A 16,441-nucleotide genomic window follows, 5' to 3' on the forward strand; every position below is an offset into this window, starting at 1 on the left:
TATGGCCCCCAAATTTCAGGGAACTGAACTCTTACCTTGGCAAGAATTGCACAAAGAAGCCAAAGGTATTGTATAGAATTTTAACATTCTCCTCTTGGCAAGGGCTGCCAACACAATCTTTATCCTTCTGAAATAAATAAAATGGCTTCTCGCGCAAACTACTGAAAGAAAGAAAAAAAAAATGTTATGTCTATCTGCCAGAGAGACAAAGCGCAACATTACGGCAAGAAGACAACTGAAAGACTGCTACACAGAAAACACTAAACAAAAAACATACAATTCAGCTTTACCTTACATAAGACATCTGTCTTATCTCTTTTCTAATATGCCCATGGAGAGAGTGAAGTAACTGAAGTTGCTTTTTAAAGTCACCAACCCTGGATGTCCTAAAAAAATCTTCCATGCTGCATATTTATTTAGTATTAGCTATTTTTCAACCAAAATTCAAGAAAAATAAAAACCAAACAGTCGAACACGTGCCTTCCAATTATTGATAGCTTGTATTGATTGATATCATCAGTATGTCGACGTTGGAAAACTGAATACAAAGGAAACCACAGCTGCAAGGAAGTACAAGAAGAAATTAAAATATCAATTGCACGACAGGACATGAAAAGGAGAGTTAGATCGCCTAAAACAAGGAGCCACAATATCATCCACTGTACTAACTTGGTTTGCATACCAAGTTGAGGTCACTTATTTTCTTTTCTTTTTTTGTCAGAAACAAATGTCATGTTATTAATAGGTAAAAAAGTTAAAAGAAACATACAAATGTGGACCAGAGGTCCACGAGTTAGTCTAGGGATCTAATATGAAGATTATGCTAATTCAAAACCAGACTCCAACCCCTATACAAATCTGAAATCGCAAAAGCTTGGAAATCATTTAAACTGTGTGTTAGAAATTGACTTGGACCTAACTCACCTCAAAAGCTAGCTCAAGATGGGAGGTTTGCCCAAGCCTTTATATTAAACTCCCAGACTATTTACCCAACCGATGTGGGACAAACTAAACACACCAACACACCCCTCTCACGTTCATTACGTGGAGATCAAATTAATGGGTGGCCCAATTATGGGATGGGTGAGGCCAACTATGGGCCGTCCAACACATAACGGTAGAACCCGGGCTCTGATACCATCTAGAAACGATGATTCTGCCTTTTTGTTTACTTTTCCAATTTGCTGGTCTACCATGAATTTTCCAGCAAGTTCCACGAGTGTGATAAGGATTTTCACAGACATCACAGTAAACAGAAGACTTTTCATCTCTTTTCTGGCCTGAATTTGCCTCACATGTAACAAGGGCAGAAGTCTCCATATTTACAGCTCCTGTTGATACTTTCTTTCCAAGCATCACAAGTCTGCGACTTTCCTCTCGTCGAACTTCAGAAAAAACCTCACCAATTGATGGCAGTGGTTGACGCCCAATGATTCTGCCTCGCACTTCATCAAATTCAGCATTTAGCACAATAAGGAATGTAAAAATCCGATTGTCTTCTACCATTTTCTTGTAGTGTTTGTCATCCTCGGGTGATTTCCACTCATAGCTGCTGAATAAATCAAGATCTTGCCACAAATTTTTCAATGAATTAAAATATTTTGTGACATTATCTTCACCTTGGCGAATCAAAATACATCTGATTTACATTGTCCCAAAGTTCTTGAGCCGTATGATAACACATATAATTGACACTGATGTCTTCAGCCATTGAATTGACCAGCCATGTCATGACCATCGAGTTTTCTGCATCCCAAGTGGCGTAGGAAGACTCATCGGGCTTTGGTTCCTTTTTTTCTCCAGTCAGGTAGCCGATTTTCCCTCTACCTTATACATCATTACAGATTGGGACCAGCGCATAAAGTTTTCCCCATTCAGTCGAATAGTTGTAATTTGGACCGAGTGCTGGTCAGAGAACGGGACTCGAGTTTCAGCAGCTTTAGTTTGGTGCACAGTAGATGAAGACCCAGAGTCAGTTTCCGACATGGTGAGCAAAGGCAAAGGTTTGGGCTAAGAGCCGAGGTGCCAAAGGGGAAGGGATGAGACACGCAGGCTGGGCGACGAAGGCAGTGTAGTCGCAATCACAAACACTGCGATGGGTTGAGCGGTGGAGGCAAAAAAACGAGGCAGAGAAGGATGGGCTTTTAAGAATTGGGCCTTTCTTTTTCCCTCAGCATCGTTTTTGGCTCTGATACCATGTTAGAAATTGACTTGGACCTAACTCACCTCAAAAGCTAGCTCAAGATGGGAGGTTTGCCCAAGCCTTTATATTAAACTCCCAAACTATTTACCCAACCGATGTGGGGCAAACTAAACACACCAATACTATGTAACCACACTGCTACTCTCAGTTTGATCTTAACCCAAATCTCTTCAATCGAGTCTTCTACGTCTTCGAATATTCTTCGATTTCTTTCCAGCCATACGTTCCAAAAAACACAATGTATTGTAATTTCCCATAGAGTTTTCCCTCTTTTGCCCAATGAACATCCCAAATCTGCTGCGTACAAATCCTTCGTGGTCTTTGGTGTCACCCACAACAATCCCAAATCCTTTAGCACTGACCACCATAAGGTACTCGTGAATGGACAATGCACCAGTAGATGATCTATACTCTCTCCCCCTTTCTTGCACAACACACACCAATTAGGATTGAAAAGACATTTCGGAGACATCTTTTGGATCAAATCACAAGTCGGCAACCTATCCAACACTGCTGTCCATGAGAATACCTTTACCTTAGAAGGGATCGGGGCTTTCCAAATGGTTCGAAACAGATCGAATTTTGGGAACAGTGCTTCTGGAAAGAAAGAATCGAAGAAAGATTTCACTGAAAACTCTCCCGAAGCATCCCACTTCCAAAGCCTAACGTCCTCTCCCCTCTCTGAAATACTAACCCTGCCCAAGATATCCAGTAAAGTTATTAAGTCACTCATTTCCCCGTCCCTAAGATCCCGATGGAAGTGGAGATCCCAAGATAATGAACTGGACGGAAAGGCTGAATTTAAAGAATTAAAATGAGATATTGGCTTATTGTGAGATCTAGAAATCTGAAAAAGCAAAGGAAGTCATTCTTGAATTTAACGAATGCATTAGAAAGGAAGTCATTCTACATCATATATCCTAGTCTTTTGTACGTTTATATGAGCTAACCCACCTGGTGGGATAAAGGCCTTTGTGTGTAGTGTGTTGTTTTATACTTGGTTCATATGATTGTCATTGTAAAGGAAACTCAACAGTTTGTCGCTTCAACTAGACAGTACTCAAGAAAAATTAAAAAACAGGGAATTAGAATCCTACTTTGGCAGCACTTCTTTCAATCTGAGATTCAACTTCATCGAGCAGTGCAGGCCAAGATTCCAACTCCAACTTATGCCATAAAGAAATCACAGCGAAGATTGGTTCCAATTGATCTAGAAATACAAAATTCAGAGGGACAACAAACAAGATTATTTATGTTCTACCAGAAAGTTAACAATAATGCATTTGAAAGTACACAAGTTACCTGATAGAGGAAATTTCACCACTGTTTCTTGCGCAGTTCGTATCCTGCTAAGCAGGAACTGCAAACCCGAAAGAGCCTTCAAAAGAAAATTGAGGGACACTTGAATGTTAGGAGCTACATCAGGTATGCCATGTTCTTGCGTCAGAACATTTAATTAAAAAAATAGATCCAGAACAACTGATCTTAGAATTAATTGAATATGATATATTGAAGCATTGTCAACTGGGGACTCTGGGACTGGGAGCAGAGTTGGGAGGATATAGGATTTGGATAAGGCCTAAAAAGTTGTCTCAAGTCCGCATCTACTGTTCAAAATCCAGAGTTTTCATTCTAGAATAGAACACTGTATATGGGGTTAATATCTTGTGATACTACATTGATCTGACCAAGGAGGTGGATCTGTGCAGGACATATTTGCTGCATATATGAATCGGACTTACTTTTCAACGGGTGGTTCGTTGTATTTGTTGGTCGGTTTGGTTGGAGAGGAATAGAAGAATTTTGATAACTCAGAACACTCGGTTAAGAATGCTAGGATATAATCAAGATTCAAGCATTAAGCTGGGTTGGGAAGCAAAGAGAGTTTAACATTTATCGATGTCAACTTTGTTGAGAGATTGGAGTTATATATGTTGATCATATTAGGGTTTCTGTTCCCCACTTTTAGCGTGCAGGGATTACTTGTCCACTTCTTGTAATTATTCACTTCTATTAATTAATATAATAACATTTCCTATATTAAAAAAAGAAGGATCACCACCAGTACATGATGCATATTTTCACATGCAACTCACTGTAAACAACCATGAAAATATTATACCTTGGCAAGTGGAGTTTTCTATTAATTAATATAATAACATTTCCTATATTAAAAAAAAAAGGATCACCTCCAGTACATGATGCATATTTTCACATGCAACTCACTGTAAACAACTATGAAAATATTATACCTTGGCAAGTGGAGTGTTGAGAGGTAGAGCTAAAATCATGTCAATAACTTCCAAAATTTTTTGGAGAGCGGGATGATCAAACCATTCTTTCAACAATAACAATATTCGTTGTTTAAGAATGGAAACCGGCTCTACCAATTTTGCCAACACGGACGTATTTGAGTCCTGAAATGCAAATGGAAAGAGAGTGGAAACATAAGAAAAGTTTTTCGATAAACCGTGTGGTAAGAAAAATAGAAAAGCAAACTTTATGAAAGGAAAAAGTCACCTTGTAAAAGTTGTATGCAGAAGTTGATTTTGTAGAATGGCCGAACTTATTAGCATGCTCCAAACAGAGGCAGAGTAAGTGCTCAGGAGCAATCTTCGCATCGTAAATGGAGGAGAATGAACCATTTAAACCTGGAATCAATATCACATAAGAATTTTGATTACGTACGAAAAAAATATTAGGGACGAATCATGCAACAATAATCACCTTGCATCAATTCTATTCCAAGCATATAAGTGTCATGGAACGAAGACAGCCTTTCTGCATCAGACACTTTTTTTCCTTCATACATGCTCCCTACTTCAGACACTTGACTACTGGAAAACTGATTATGAAATTTTGTCGGTAAGTAGGTGAGAGAAAATGAGCTTTAATGAAATTCAATCAGATTCTCCAGAAAATAAAATCAATGAGATCTACTTGAAATTGACATATACGAATCAAGAACAAGCAATAGCATTCATCTTCCCTAAACTCAAACTACAAACTGTGCTTCCAACAAAGATGATAATTGATAACTTACGTTTGCATATCATAACAAATCTGTCCTTAAGCTCCGAGAAACATGGGCATGTTGTAAAATCACACGACAAATACCATATTAATAGGTAATACAAAAACCAAAATAAACAAAAAACATATTTAGGACGCAATCACTACCAAACAAGAAACATATTTATAAAGCAATCACTACAAGTCAGATGGGTAAAGCATATGTATTACTATCTCCAAATTTCATGAGCATATATGTAGGTGACATAACAGCTTCTGCACGGTGCCACATCCATAATGACAACAAATTGAAGGTTCCACCAAAACCAATGTTCCAGTTTTGAAAAAGTCTCAAACATTTCTTTATTACTATAATTAAAGTATATTTGTTAGCAGATTATAAATGTTTTCCAGAAAACAAATTTTTGAGAAGATATTTTCTGTTTTAATATGAATGTTGGCATTTAGACTTGTAGAACATATTTTAGGTTTGACATTAAGAACTTACACCACACATTTAGTTTTGGAATCCGAAAAATGTTCCAAGTAAGCTTACTTTTTTTATAAGGTCCATCGAACCAAATAACTGATTGTGAATGTCGACCATGCCACCCAAATCGGTTTCTTCAACTAAGTTCCAATCATTCTCCATAGTTTCAATCTGCATGGAAAAAATGGTACTCTCTCATATAGATCTCACGCTTTGATGTGTAGACCCACACATTCATATGCATGTCCATTGAAAAAAAACTGATTACACGATAGATGTTTGTGTTTCTGTCACTGCAGGGACAGAGAGAAGGCAAGATTGGGGCCCAAAGTATTTTTACCTTCCCATCTAGTTCTTCAGAAAGTATCTCCTGCCACTCCAACAAGCTATCTTCAGCAAGCAAATTTGAAAATTTTGATACATCAATTTGTGTGATGCTCTCTATTTTGAAAGCACGAGCTCTGAATTTGAACCATAAAACCTCCTTCGTTTTTATCTGATGTTTCTGATCCATCCAATCTAACCAATACTGGGAAACCTTATCGAATATCTCTTGCAAGACCTGGCAAAACATGGTACAGGATCAAATCATTCCAATGGGTGAACTACCGCTCAGCAACATAGGCAAGAATTCTCACCTCAAAGGGAGCATCACCAAGAATATGTGCATCAGCTGCAGATATTTTAATTCGAGACAGAACGCGGTGGTAAACAGCAATATTGAATCGAAAACTTGATTCCTGCTTAGGAGATACAAAAATATTAAGCATTGTGATAATTCAGAAGCGTGGTGGAATAGCAAGGTCATCCCCTGACTTCATATTAGCAGACCGTGACGTTTATCACTAATACAGTAATACTACGTCGCTCATTAAACAAGAAGGAAACACAAATATCCCAATGACAGCACAAATTTGCATACCATTTTATCACAAACCGAGTCACAAGTAGAGCTGGTTGATTTTTTCAGCAAATCCATGTTGATTTCTGCAATACTCGGTGATAAATCCATATCATGAATTGAAAGTTCAGGCTTCCCCCCAGCATTCACTAAAATGATTTTTGAGGCACAGCCTCCAGGGAATCTCATAAATTCATAGATTGCACCCTGTCGAAGACACTTCCAGCGTTCAAAGAAAAAGATAGGCAAAAAAAGAAAGATAGTTTTGATAGAAAAACATATCTTAAACTAACCAGACACAGGTCCATATTCTGCATTCCATTAGCATTGCAATCTTTATACAGTACACGAGGAAAAAAGAATGACAGGCCTAATTTCATTTCATAAAGTGCAGCCTGAACAGGTTCAATTACATCAAGGTACGCTGAGTATTCATTTGATAATCTATCAATGAAACACGATGTAGTCCCCTGAAAATAACAAAAAAAATTGAAGGGAAAAAACAGAATTTTTGCATACAAACAACACAAAACGAAAGGAAAATAGTTGATCACCAAATTACAACTACCTGCCAGTTACGCAATTGGTTACACAATTGGTCAATGATCAGTTGAGTTTTCGGACTGTCAACATTCTCCGTCCGGTCAATCAAAGTTGCAACCAACTTAAGAAAATCATCACATTCATGCTTCAATTTTTTAAATTTTTCAGGATTGGGACGAAACACCATCTGATACAGGGGTAGGCATCAGCAGTTATATGTGAGAATCGCTTTTCCACACAAAAACATAATAGCAACACTTAAATTGACAAAATATCTCAAGGTATAAAAGACCTCAATCACAGTAACACATATTAGAGTATCAACTTGCTGCAAATATAATGAACTAACACTTGGGCCTTCATTTAAAGTTGAGATTCAGTACCTTGCCTCTAATTTTTCAAATGAGAAAAATCATTTCAGAACAATTGAGGCTTGAAGGGAACTTGGTGAAGATGAAAGAGGTGGATACAATCAGCAATTACTACATAATTCAACCTATTCATTGATGCTTATAAAATACATATAAAAATATTTATCAGAAGAAAAAATCAAGGAGACTTGTGGACCTTTCTTCTCAGCCTTCTCCTCTCAGTGTTGAGTTTTTCTAGCAACTTTATTCTGTTCAAAATACTAGCTTCTCCCAAAGGTGTACTTCCAGCTAAATACATACATTCTTTCCGAACCTGTGATAACGACGAGATCAGAAAATAAAATGGATCCAAAACCAAGGCAAGGGTTCCAAAAAATGACACCTATATAAGCTATGAATCCAAGGATATGTCTCTAATCATTCCCGAACCACAAAGTAAAAATCAGAAGTAGCCATAATGAATGGCTGCATTTAAGGTAAAATACAGCCAAAAATAAACCAAACCACCAACTATTAGATCATACATACAATTTGGACAAGTAAACCCACAGAAATAGAATTCATTTTTTATTTGTCCCACAGTTCGTTAATCAGTGTGCAAGAAAGTAGACCTCCCCCTTACATGAAGAAAAGTAAACCGTATCAAACTGACATGCAGGTGAGCAGAAGTGTACATTGTGGGTTAATTTTTGCTGCAAGAATCAAATGATGGACAATACCTGAATCTCGAGCTCAAGTGAAGATATCATTTCCGTTACTTCAGAATACTTGATAGAATACTTTACAGTTGGATCAAGGTCATCACAGCAGATCAAAAGATTGTAACGCAAGCAACCAATTCGTAACAACGCATATCCGATACTTTGCACTACATTGAAAAGTTTCAAGTGAAAACGTGAGGACAACTATATTGAACCGAAAGCAAAGAAAGTGCCACAAGATGAGGCAAAGCATCGCCACCTAAGATCTAAACCGAAATGCAGTAGTATATTATGTACTAACCATCAGAGGCGCACAGAAGATAAAGTTTATTCAGCAATGGCTCGATTAAGGAATCAATCAATGATGTAAATACATGGTGGTTTGATGAACCCAGAAGAGAAACCAGATTCTTGATACTTTCTTTCTGCAATATCAGACACCAAGTCACACAAATGGACTTGAAACCAAGAATTGATAAGCCAACATAATATTGGCAAGAAACTACCACGCAATCAAAAGGCTAAATTAATTTTTAAGGGGAACCATCTCTAGTGCCAAATGCAACGTCTCCGAACGAATAAAAAATTCACACCTCAAAACCACAAAAGCATATCCACATAATACCTCTAGAAAGTGAAATTTATGAAGTACAAAAAGGTAACCAAGAAAGGAGATGTACCGCATCGTTTGAGGTATGGATTGATTGAAAGGCAGATCTGATATTTGCAAAACTGGAATCTTCAAATGATTTTTTGTGTGCATAAATAATCTACGAGTACAATATAGAGATGGGAGGTGGATCAGGATCTGCCAAGGTTTTCTTTGAAAATGATATTGATGATCAAAATCATTTCATCAGATCAATACGAATACCTGCTGGAAGAGAGAACGCGCAACAGAGAGCAGCATGTCGTGTGATTTAACCACATTTGCAGAACTGTGCCAAATATTATGTGAAGCAACCCTAAGCTTGAGCAGATGCGCAGGGTACTCTCTAACAGATGCCGTGTTTTGCCTGAGTTTTATAGGAATGCATAAAAGGGTCAAATTTGACAAGTGTTGGAAGTCTTGAACAGTTGATGAAATAAATTAAAAAAACAAACAAACAAACAAATCACACAATAACAGGAAGGAACCTCACAAGTACTATTTAAGTGAGAAAAAACATTAGCTGGCAGCATTCAACAATAATTACAAGTAGCATCCTTAAAGATTTAAGATTCACAGTACATATATAAAAATGGGGTGGACATGTCTATCCAACATATAGAGTTTGTAAATGTGTCTGAAAATTTGACATGATATTCACAAATCAACTTCTTGCAGCGATAATGATAATAAATATTTCTAAAATAGAGAACTTGACAAAACCAATTGACGCGGATACATTATCCATTTGCAAATTGCATATAAAATATAAAATGAGGTGAACAGGTCATTTAGACGATTATTAGAGTGTGATGAAGTCTTTGTAGGTTGTATATCCACTGCATAAGGGAAAATTCTTCTAGCTTAGAGTCAACCTAGCGGAAGTCGTCGACATGAGTTTTGCACATTCCCTCTTTCCTTCCCGTCTCTTCCTGGGCTTTCCCTTTTCCAAAATCGCTCTCTTCCTTTTTTTCTCTCACCTATTTTCTTAATCTCTGGACTTTTTTTTTACTACTTATTTCTACTCTGAAACCTTCATTTGGGCCGACGAGACTCATATAATAAGATGGAGACGTCGGCCAGGAGTGGGCCGTCCAACTCGGGGTATCATGAGTATCAAAGATCCAAAGCAGCGAAAGACGTCAAAATCGAGCAAAAATTATTCATAATCAGAATGGGTTCGAATGGGGCTTCGATTTGTGTGACAGAAAGAACGAGGAAAGCTAGCTACCGTATGGAATTAGATCTGGTCAGTGCACGATGGCTATGGACGAAACTTAGGGAGTATCAAAAATCCAAATTCTAGCCCTGTATTCAACAAATTTTGTGGTCAGGAAGCTGCAATATCTACGCACAGCTATGTCAACATTAGGGGCAGGTTTCTGGAAGTAAACAAACTGGCGCATGGGGGCTTCAGACAGCGCATCATTATACCCAGTGACCGATCAGAGGGTGGCTGGATTAAGCTGGCTAATCATCTACGCTTCTTTTTACCAAGAAATAACTTCAAGGCTTCGGCCCCTGTAATAAAAGGAAATAGGGTTGGGGTCCCTGAGCAGCGAGTCAACAAGAATCCAGAGAGTGTTATCCCGCAAGATCTATTGGCCAACGCTAACATACATCCCTGTTCAATTAAAGATTGGCACAAAGCAATCATCATTACCAAAGCTAGGGTTAATATATCTTACGAGTCAGTGGTCTCTGCCCTAAGGAAGGCTGTTAAAAGGAGGATTGAGATATTTCTGTTCCAGGCTAGCAAGGCAGTGTGGTGGCCTCATACAGCAGAAGAGGTGTAGTATTTTTTGGAGATAAAGAAATGCTTTTTTGAGGATAGAGTAACTTTGTTCTTCGAAGGATGGAGAGCGGAGGTCAATAGGGAAGTAGAGATGCTTGAATGTTGAAATAGTTGGGTGAGAAATTTCGGATTGCCTTGGGGCTTATGGTCAACGGTCAACCGACTTGTTCCGGAGAGTGGGGGAGCAGTGTGGGGGATTACTGGATATCAATCATGACACTATATTGCTTAAAGACTTGTCTGCTGCCAAAATTAAGGTGGTGGGGCCAGTAGGAGGATTCATCAACAGCTTCTTGCAAATCACGACACCTCGAGGCCCTATGGTGGTTCGACTCGAAGTAATTTCTGTCAATGTAGCAGCTTACGAGTACAATGAAAAACGCTTGTATGCTCAAGTAGTGGCGGATGGAACAAAAGTGACGATAGGACAGGGAGCAGAGAAGGGAGCGGTGGAAAATGGTAGGGACAATTTCTCGGTATGGTGTTGATAGAGGACCAAAGCAGATTGATTTTGTTGAGCCAATTGCTGATTCAGCGGGGCAGCCTATAGCCAAGGCTCACGTCAGGGGGGAGGAGGAGGAGGAGGAGAAGGCGAACATCAAAGATAAGAGTGGCAGTGGCGATAGATCGTGGGGATCAGAACCAACTCTAGGAGGTTGCCAGGTTAAAATACTCAAAAGGTTGTGTCCAAAAGTGGTGGGTGAGTTTCAGAGAAAAAACAATACAGCCTTTGAAGGAATTTGAAGAGGATAAGACAGAGACAACTTCTAAAACGGCTGTCACAGAGATGGATAGATCGTCGCCTCCTCGATACGAGATTGTGTACTCAAGAAGAAAGGCTCAAGATGCAGAAAACAATAAGTCAGGGAAATACGAAGGGAGATGGAATGAAGATCAGTGGGGAAAGGGGCGAAGATCTGTCTTCGGAGGAGTCAGATTCGTTTCAAACTGATAGCTCAATGGTAGGAGATTCTATTGTTAATTCTCCTACTAACTCTTGTCTGGAGGACATAAGGGGCATAGCATCACCTACAGGTTCGTTCCCTAAACCTTCACAGGTTCATGTGAGCGATTCTGAGCCCAAGTCGGTTTCGATAAGCTTTCCAGTCAATCTCAATCCTTTAAGCAGCCGTTCGAATATCTTTTTTCCTTCTGCTGGGTTGAGGGCAGGGGCAGGGGAGGAATCACACTCCAGGGTGAATGAAAAGCCGGTGCATCAGACGAGGGAGAATGGTGTGGGAGTAGAGGAGGCAGTGGTATTAGAGAATTTTAAGGAGGGCTTTATTAATGATTGTCTTACGAGGTTGGAGGTGAGAAGAGTTAACTTTGGAAATCCAGAAGCTAAGTGCAGTGCATTATAGATTCTCAAAGATAGGTATATATCGGGCACAATAGTTGTTTTATGAAGATTTTTTCATGGAATATTAGAGGTGGAGGTTCGAGCAGTAGAAGAGGGCTGATTAGAACTATTCTTCGTACAGAGAAACCGGATATAGTGGCCCTACTGGAAACAAAAATGCAGCGGGTGGATAGGAGGTTCATAGCTAGCTTGTGGAAATCTAGATTTATAGAATGGGTGGAGTTGCCTGCCTTGGGAAGATCTGGAGGCATTTTGGTGGCGAGGAATTCTAGGACTGTAGTATTAAAGGACAACTTAATTGGTGAGTTCTCAGTCTCAATTGAAATAGAAAAAGATCTTAACACAGTGTGGTGGTTTTCGGCAGTCTACGGCCCGTGTGGTCCAAGAGCTCGACAGAATTTCTGGGATGAATTAGCAGGATTGAAGGAGATCTGCGGGCCACTTTAGTGTGTGGGTGGAAATTTCAATGTGGTGAGAACCTTGAGTGAGAAATTGAACAGCAGCACTTTAACAACAAGCATGAGATGCTTCGACTCTTTGATCAATGAGCTAGAGCTGTATGACCCTCCATTGCTGAACGCAAAATTCACGTGGTCTAATATGCGGGCTTCACCCATTTGGTGCAGATTGGACAGATTTATGTTCTCGGGAGGATGGAAGGAGATGTTTGGGTTTTGCAGACAGTCTGTGCTACCAAGAATTACTTCTGATCATTTTCCCCTAATTTTGAACACTTCGAAAGGAGAATGGGGGCCGACACCCTTTAGATTTGAAAATGTATGGCTTAAGCATAAGAATTTCAAGGAGGAATTTTCCAGTTGGTGGTCGAGTATAAATCCTCAAGGCTGGGAAGGCTACAAATTTATGAGCAGATTGAAGGGAGTGAAATCGAAGGTAAAAGAATGGAATGTACAGAATTATGGGAACTTAGATATGAGGAGAAATGAGTTGGAGAGCAAGATTCAAGCACTGGATGTTCAAGAGTGGGAAGGAACGGGATCAGATAGTTTGGTGGAGGAAAGACGAGTTATGAGGAATGAGTTAGAGGAGATGGTTTGCAGGAAATTGCAAATGGAAGCACAAAAGGCGAAGGTCAAATGGTTAAAGGAAGGGGACTGCAACTCAAAATTCTTCCACTCGTTACTTAATCAAAGGAGGAGCAGGACATGTAAAGAGAGCTTGGAATTGGACGATGGATCTGTAAGCACAAACAGAGACAATATCAAGTTGAGAGTTATAGATGATTCTAAATTTAAGAGAGTGAAACCAGGGAAAATATTTTCTCTCTCTACAAAAGCTCTCTCACTTACGGATGGGGTAGCCGACACCTGACCCAACCACGTCGGTGCTTATTCCGGTGGCAGACGGCGACGGTGGCCTCTTCCGGCCGTCTAGGGTTCCGGCTATATCATCGGTGGTGACCTTTTCCGAGGATTTAGGGTTTCAAAATTTAAATTTTCTTCTTTTCATTTCTTCTACTTCTTCTTCGCCTTTTCCGGCCTTCCCTTCTCTCTTTTTTTTCTCTCTTCTTCCTTTCTTTTTCTTCCTTGCTAGCCTTGGGTTGCTGGGCTGGTTTCTTTTCCTTTCTTTTTTCTCTCCTTTCTTCTCTTCCTCTTCTGTCGTGGTTTTCTGCAGCAGCGATAGTCCTTCTTTTCTTTTTTGGGCTTTTTACAACAAGGCTCTAGATTTGGGGTTGTGGGCTGTGAATTCTGGGTTGTGTGGGCTAGTGCATTCTCATATACTACACAATCGTTTTTGGAAGCTGGGTGCGGAGGGTGCAGTGGGCTATCGTCAAAAATCTGGTTTCCACTTTCGTTCTTTACTGTACGCTGATGAGAAACACGAGAAGGCAAGATTTCGATCAGTATGGGAGGCGACTTGATCGAGGAACTTACAGTTCAACTGAAGAATTCAGAGTTGAACAAAAAATGTTTTTGATGAAAATGGGAAGGAGGGGAGATTCATTATGCTTAACAGAAAGGACGAGGAACGCAAGCTATACGATGGAAATGGACATGGAGGGTGCTAGATGGTTAAGGGCGATTATAGGGGAGCATATTGCCAACCCGATTTCGAAAGTGGTATTTAATCGGTTTAGAGGAAGAGAAGCAGTGATGTTCATTCATAAATTTGTCAATCGCAGAGGATGCTTCTTGGAGATTACTAAATGTATTCAGGCAGGCAAGAGACAGCGTATTATAATACCGAGTGGGCGTGCGTTGTGGGGATGGAAATGCTTAGTAAATCATGTGGACAAATTCCTTAGGGGCAAGACAGGGAAGGGAGCTTATCCACAAGTCATCACAAAGGCGAGTCAGTCTATCTCGAAAGGGCAAGTCCAGGAGAGCACGTTTCTTAGGGGTGTAGAGGAAGTCAGGGAAGCCGATCAGGGAGGCCAGAATAAAAATTGGGACACAGCAATCATTATTACAAAACAGAGGGTAAATATACCTTGGGCTTTGGTGCAAGAGGTTCTTGGTAAGGCAGTTAAACAGAGGATTCAGATTTTCCCATTCCAAGCCAATAAGGCAGTGTGGTGGCCACCATGTGAGGAGAAAGCTTCCTTTTATTTGGACATGAAGAGATGCTTCCTGGAGCAGAGAGGGACTTTGTCGTTCGAGAGATGGAAGCAAGATATTAATAGGGTCGAGGAAGTGCTAGAATGCTGTAACAGTTGGGTGAGCATTTTTGGGATTCCGTGGGATTTGTGGTCGACTGAATTTTTTTTTTTTTTTTTTGATAGGAAACATATGTATTATATATAAAAGAAAGTGATAGATTACAAAAAGTGGACCAGCGATCCACGCTAGCTAGCTATATTCAAAGCCAAAAAGTGCTTCTAACAATCTAGATCAAAGCCAATTTCCAATCTCTATACAAGTCTAACATAGACAAAGATTTAAAGTTAGAACCCTTGAGAGCCCACGTGGCAACTCTCAGTTTGATTTTATCCCAAGTTTCCTTCTCTGATTCTTCACTATCTTCAAAAACTCTTCCGTTCCTCTCCAACCAAATCGACCAACACACGCAATGAACCACTACTAGCCAAAGAACTCTCCCTTTTTCACCTAGCAACCCTCCTAGATCAGTGGCAAAAAGATCTTTCGTTGTTTTCGGGATTACCCAATATAATCCCAATTCCTTGAGGACCAGGTTCCACAAGTTCCCTGAATACGGGCAGTGAATAATCATGTGGTCTTGAGTTTCTCCTCCTTGCTTGCATAGAACACACCTCTTTGGGCTAAGGGACATGTTTGGGAGCCTCTTTTGAATCAAATCACAGGTAGGCAGTCTTTCCAACGCAGCTGTCCATGAGAAAACCTGAACCTTTGTCGGAATGGTGGCTTTCCAGATTGGGTAGAAAAGAGGGAAGCTTGGGAAACGCTCCTCTGGAAAGAAAGACTCGAAGAAAGACTTTACCGAAAAGACTCCGGAACTGTCCCAAACCCATTTCCTCACATCCTCCGCTCCCTCTACTAGTTTAACCCCCCTCAAAACTTCCAGCAGGTTACCTAACTGGCTCAATTCATCATCCCTCAACTCACGTCTAAGATGCAAGTTCCAGGTCGACTGAATTATTCAAGTGGGTTGGGGAGCAGTGTGGGGGTCTCTACTAGACATTTGCCAAGATACTATCGTGTTCAAAGATTTGTCAGCAGCAAAAATTAAGGTGAAGGGTATAGAAGGAGGCTTCATTAACAATATAATACAGATAATGACGAAGAGAGAACCTATGGTAGTCCGCCTAGCTGTGGATTCTGTAGATGTCAATGCCTATGATGCTTACGAACGACAATCCTACGCTCAAGTGGTGGTTGATGGGAAGAAAAAGCTGGCTGGGTGGGGAGGTCGAGGCACAGGGGAGGGAGGCGTAAAGGCGACTGGATGTCGGGTCCAACTTGGAAAAGTGGAGGTAGATAAGGGTACTGTGGGGTACAATAAGGCTGAGGCACTTAAGGGGAGAGAAGAGCTGGAAGGTGCAATCAGAAATGATCTTACAGAGGGCTGGTACAAGGCTGGACAGAAGGTTATAAAGAACACGATAGCTTTGAGTAGCCCTGAGAAAAGACCTTGTGGATCGGAGCCATGGGGAGGAGGAAAGCAGGTGAAGATCCTTAAGAGATTACAGCCTAAAGGAGTGGAGGATTTTTACAGAGGGCTTATACAGTCATCTAATCAAGATGTGGCAGTAGCAAAAGATTTTTTTCAGCAAAGCATCGTGGAATCAAAGCCGAAGCAGGCGTTCGAATGGGTTTATACTAGAAGGAGAGCGAAGAAGATATCGGAGTTGGAGTGCTCTAGTACAGAGGATTTAGCAAGAGAAGTGATGGTAGGGGAGGCAGACAATTTACCAAGGGACACGGATGATGCAAATTGGGAGGACCATGAGCTAAAGGAAATGATCGAGGATGCTGA

General features: G+C 40.2%; 1 protein-coding gene across 7 annotated transcripts in view; it reads right to left on the reverse strand.

The window, feature by feature from the left end:
• LOC140865320 (midasin) overlaps positions 1–16,441 on the reverse strand; it is a 66,421-nt gene that overhangs the window by 7,003 nt on the left and 42,977 nt on the right. For all 7 annotated transcript variants that reach the window (XR_012144560.1, XM_073269924.1, XM_073269921.1 and 4 more), the window contains 19 exons: positions 9,096–9,237; positions 8,902–8,991; positions 8,523–8,646; positions 8,240–8,388; positions 7,717–7,833; positions 7,175–7,336; positions 6,900–7,076; positions 6,628–6,813; positions 6,344–6,445; positions 6,046–6,267; positions 5,772–5,876; positions 4,931–5,048; positions 4,724–4,854; positions 4,456–4,620; positions 3,506–3,581; positions 3,301–3,413; positions 481–560; positions 291–404; positions 36–161 (listed from right to left, as the gene is read on the reverse strand). Coding sequence is in view for 6 of the 7 variants with exons in the window: in XM_073269924.1 (XP_073126025.1) it covers positions 36–161; positions 291–404; positions 481–560; positions 3,301–3,413; positions 3,506–3,581; positions 4,456–4,620; positions 4,724–4,854; positions 4,931–5,048; positions 5,772–5,876; positions 6,046–6,267; positions 6,344–6,445; positions 6,628–6,813; positions 6,900–7,076; positions 7,175–7,336; positions 7,717–7,833; positions 8,240–8,388; positions 8,523–8,646; positions 8,902–8,991; positions 9,096–9,237 (2,499 nt within the window). In the remaining variant the exon portion in view is untranslated. The remainder of the gene's footprint in view (positions 1–35; positions 162–290; positions 405–480; positions 561–3,300; positions 3,414–3,505; positions 3,582–4,455; positions 4,621–4,723; positions 4,855–4,930; positions 5,049–5,771; positions 5,877–6,045; positions 6,268–6,343; positions 6,446–6,627; positions 6,814–6,899; positions 7,077–7,174; positions 7,337–7,716; positions 7,834–8,239; positions 8,389–8,522; positions 8,647–8,901; positions 8,992–9,095; positions 9,238–16,441) is intronic.

This window comes from Henckelia pumila, chromosome 4 (assembly GCF_033568475.1).
Source record: "Henckelia pumila isolate YLH828 chromosome 4, ASM3356847v2, whole genome shotgun sequence".
NCBI classification, from domain to species: domain Eukaryota; kingdom Viridiplantae; phylum Streptophyta; class Magnoliopsida; order Lamiales; family Gesneriaceae; genus Henckelia; species Henckelia pumila.